This window comes from Solea senegalensis, unplaced genomic scaffold (genome assembly GCF_019176455.1).
Source record: "Solea senegalensis isolate Sse05_10M unplaced genomic scaffold, IFAPA_SoseM_1 scf7180000016205, whole genome shotgun sequence".
Lineage (NCBI taxonomy): Eukaryota > Metazoa > Chordata > Actinopteri > Pleuronectiformes > Soleidae > Solea > Solea senegalensis.
This window is the reverse complement of record NW_025321651.1, coordinates 5005-7108: the sequence shown is the minus strand read 5'-3', so window position 1 is coordinate 7108 and position 2104 is coordinate 5005. Positions and strand designations below refer to the sequence as shown.

The 2104-nt window shown below is 64.4% G+C and overlaps 1 protein-coding gene across 1 annotated transcript; it reads right to left on the bottom strand.

Annotated features, from left to right (window-relative positions):
• Positions 1 to 484: 484 nt before the first annotated feature.
• Positions 485 to 1841, bottom strand: LOC122762916 (proline-rich proteoglycan 2-like). Its single transcript, XM_044018086.1, has 3 exons — positions 1141 to 1841; positions 908 to 1036; positions 485 to 791 (listed from the first exon to the last, which is right to left on the bottom strand). Exons 1-3 carry the CDS (start codon positions 1839 to 1841, stop codon positions 485 to 487), a joined length of 1137 nt encoding a protein of 378 aa, XP_043874021.1.
• Positions 1842 to 2104: the final 263 nt, after the last annotated feature.

Sequence of the window (2104 nt, the reverse complement as noted above, 5' to 3'; positions counted from 1 at the left end):
ACTTCTGGTGTAGGGTATGCGAGGACCTCTCAGCATGTCTCGAATACACCATACCACCTTCCCCCATGCTATGCATACTGAGTGATTTAAACGGAATATATATAAACATGGAAAAATCACACATATTAATCAATAGCCTAAGCATCGCCAAGAAAACTATCCTCCTGAACTGGAAAAACAAGAAAAACTTAAGTTTAAACCAAAACAGAAATTAAATTTTAGATCACATCTCTATGGAGAGAATGTCTGCTTCCATAAAGAAACAATTACCTATATTTGATTTGACCTGGACACCTCTAATTGATTATATTTCCTAGGGAGGGTTGGTGACTGTGTCTTCCCTGGTCGGTCTGTGGTGCTGCGGGCCGTGCATCTGGGATACTGGGGATGTCTGGTGGTCTGTGTGGGTTGGTGGCCCTGGGTCTACCGTCCCTCGGTGGCTGTGGGTCTGCCCTACGGGGGTCGGGGTGGATTTGTGGGGGGGCTACCACCTTGGCCTGGGGGGCCCGTGGAGGTTGGGGGGGTGGACCGTGGGCTGGGGCTGGGCTGGCGCCGCACTGCGGGTGGGGGTAGGGGCTCTGGGTCTCTGTGCGCTGGAGCCTGCGGGGCACTGGGGGGTGGAGTTGGCCCCTAGTGGGGGGGGTGATCCCCCCTGGGATCTGCCCTCCAGGGTGGCGGGGCGGTGCACGCTGCTGTGCCCCTGCTGCACTCTGGGGCGGACTTGTGCGCCCTCCGTCCCTTGGGGGGGCATGGTGGGAGGCATGCGGGGGGCCGCCTTGCTTTGGGGAACCCTTGGGGTGGGAGATGGGGTGGAGCGTGGGCCTGGTCTGGACTGTTCCTGGGCTGTGGGCGGGGCCGGGGTGTGGGTCCTGCCTCGTCGGTGCTGGTGTGCTCACCGGGGTCCTACCTTCTGGTCGGGTGTGGGGGTATCTGGTCCTCCGCCCCGGCGGCACTCATGGGGTGCCATGGCGTGTCCCTGGCCTGGACGGGTTGCTCACTTCTAGGCCAGGGGTGGGTGGGATTGGGGCATATGGCCCTGCCAGTCAGGAAGCTGGCACCCTACTTGGGGGGGCACTCTTGCCCACCGCCTACGCCCCCCCCACCGCAGATGATACATCTAAACACACACATCTAGGGCACTGGGGGGGGTGTGGCTGAGCTGATGGGGGGTCGGGGGGTGGGACCAGCACATGATGGGGCCGCTCTCCGTTGGGTGCACTCCTGAGCACCCGGTTCCTGCTCACTCCCCGGCCGTGTTGGGACTGGCGGTCTGGGTGAGGGCAGCAGTGGTGGCCATGAGGCGTCGCTGGACGTGGGGGATCGGATCCCCTGCGCTCGGTCTGGGGGGTGTCCGGGAGGCATGGTTGTGGCTCATCATGACGCACCTCCCTGAAGGTGCTGTGGTGAGCGGCAGTCTGCCTACCCGGCGGGGGTCGTCGGCAGTCGCAGATACTCCCGGATGTTGGGGGACCCCTCTCCGGGGCACCGCGGGGTTGGGCGCGACGGGTCCTTGGACCACTGGCCCTGCCTCTACCTGGGGGGTCTGGACCGGCTCGGGAGTCTGCCTCTCTTCCGTCTCTGGGGGCCCCCTTGGCTAGTGGCCCTACGTGGGCCTCCGCCTGTCCCTCCCTGGGCTGGGGGGCGTGCGGTCTGCTTCTGGGGGGCGGTGGGGGTGGCTGTGGTGGGTATCTGACCGTGCCTCCCTGGTGGGCGGTCTGGGGGGGGCTCTGCTCCCCCCGGTGGTGGGCTGGCCCTGCCCTTGGGCGCTGGCAGGCTCTGGGTGCGGGGACCCTGGGCCTCTGCGGCCTGCCTGGGTGTGGGGTGGTTCGGCCTCTGTCCATGGTCTTGTCGCCGTCGGCTCCCTCGGGTCGACCTTGGGTGGGGGGGGGCTTCCCCCCCGCATTCCTCCGACTGGCCCCTTGCGGGATGGATGCGTTGCTATCCTGGGGGTGGTGGCTGTGGGCCTCTCCTGCCCTGTACGCCTACTGGGCGCCTTAGGCGCCTGGATGATTTTCGGCCCGTCGCTGGGGACTGGCCGGACATTGGCACGGTCCCCCACCCAGATTCCAATCACACCTAATGACAACCCCTGCGCATATACACT